The 1,192-nt window shown below is 44.6% G+C and overlaps 1 protein-coding gene across 1 annotated transcript; it reads right to left on the bottom strand.

Annotated features, from left to right (window-relative positions):
• Positions 1-390: 390 nt before the first annotated feature.
• On the bottom strand, positions 391-858 carry LOC143606144 (uncharacterized). The gene is made up of 2 exons (XM_077082012.1): positions 790-858; positions 391-726 (listed from the first exon to the last, which is right to left on the bottom strand). Exons 1-2 carry the CDS (start codon positions 856-858, stop codon positions 391-393), a joined length of 405 nt encoding a protein of 134 aa, XP_076938127.1.
• Between the last annotated feature and the right edge of the window lie 334 nt (positions 859-1,192).

Below are 1,192 nucleotides of genomic sequence, written 5' to 3'. Positions count from 1 at the left end.
AATGTGAGACAGGAAAAAAACCAAAATAAAGCAGAAATAAAATAAAATAAAATAAAGCAAAGTATAAATAAAATGGAATAGACTCCCCTGGTAATAAGGCAGTGAGATTCGTAAGTCAAGTTCCGATAAAACGACCGTATAGCATTTCATTCGCGGCCGCAGCTTTTGGGTCCCCTCCACAATCAAATAAGCTCAGAACACCCTCGCCCGAATGGAGATTGAGTACGAATGATAGCATCCAAACCTGCAAAACAAAACTCAAAGCACCCAAAGCAGACATCAAACAGACTCTAAAACTAAAAAAACTGACTCAAAATACAAAAATAAAAGAAAAAACAAATAAAAACATATACAAACTTTACACTCGGCATTACCCGAGTCCTATCCCTATCAATCAGTCAACCTAGGGATGTCGAGGCGAAACACGTCCTCCTCAACCGAGTCAATCGGCCCACCAATATAATGCTTCAACCTATGGCCGTTCACCTTCCACGAGCTCCCATCAACATCCTGAAGTTCAATCGCACCATGTGGGAACACCTCCTTGACCGTATATGGTCCTACCCATCTCGATCTAAGTTTACCTGGAAATAACTTCAGACGAGAATTATAAACCAACACTCGATCCCCACACTTAAACTCTTTCACCTTCTTCAACTTCCGATCGTGCAACGCCTTCGTACGCTCTTTATAACTCCAAGATCTCGCATACGCCTCATCTCTCAGCTCCTCAACCTCATGAATTTAGAGATGCCGGTTTTTCGCAGCCTGGATCAGGTCTAGATTAACGGATCTCAACGCCCAATATGCTCTATGCTCTAACTCAACCGGTAGATGACACGCATTCCCGTAAACCATCCTAAAGGGTGTGGTCCCAAAAGGCGTTTTAAACGCTGTGTGGAAAGCCCAAAGCGCATCATCTAACTTATCGGACCAGTCCTTTCGGTTCTTTCCGACAGTTTTCTCCAGAATTCGCTTCACGCCTCGGTTTGCGTTCTCCACTCACACGTCCTCCTCAACCGAGTCAATCGGCCCACCAATAGGGTTTTGGGGCATCTCATTACGGGATGAGATGTTACCAGTGCGCTGACATGCGTCACACTGTCTGACAAACTCGTGTGAGTCTTTGAAAATCGATGGCCAATAAAAGCCGGAATCTAGAACCTTCCTAGCGATGGAAGACGGACCATGG

This window comes from Bidens hawaiensis, unplaced genomic scaffold (genome assembly GCF_021521415.1).
Source record: "Bidens hawaiensis isolate Kalapana, Puna unplaced genomic scaffold, B.hawaiensis_p1.1 tig00073177_1, whole genome shotgun sequence".
Classification (NCBI taxonomy): domain Eukaryota; kingdom Viridiplantae; phylum Streptophyta; class Magnoliopsida; order Asterales; family Asteraceae; genus Bidens; species Bidens hawaiensis.
Note: the sequence above shows the minus strand (reverse complement) of the source record. Positions and strands in the feature narration are given on the sequence as shown.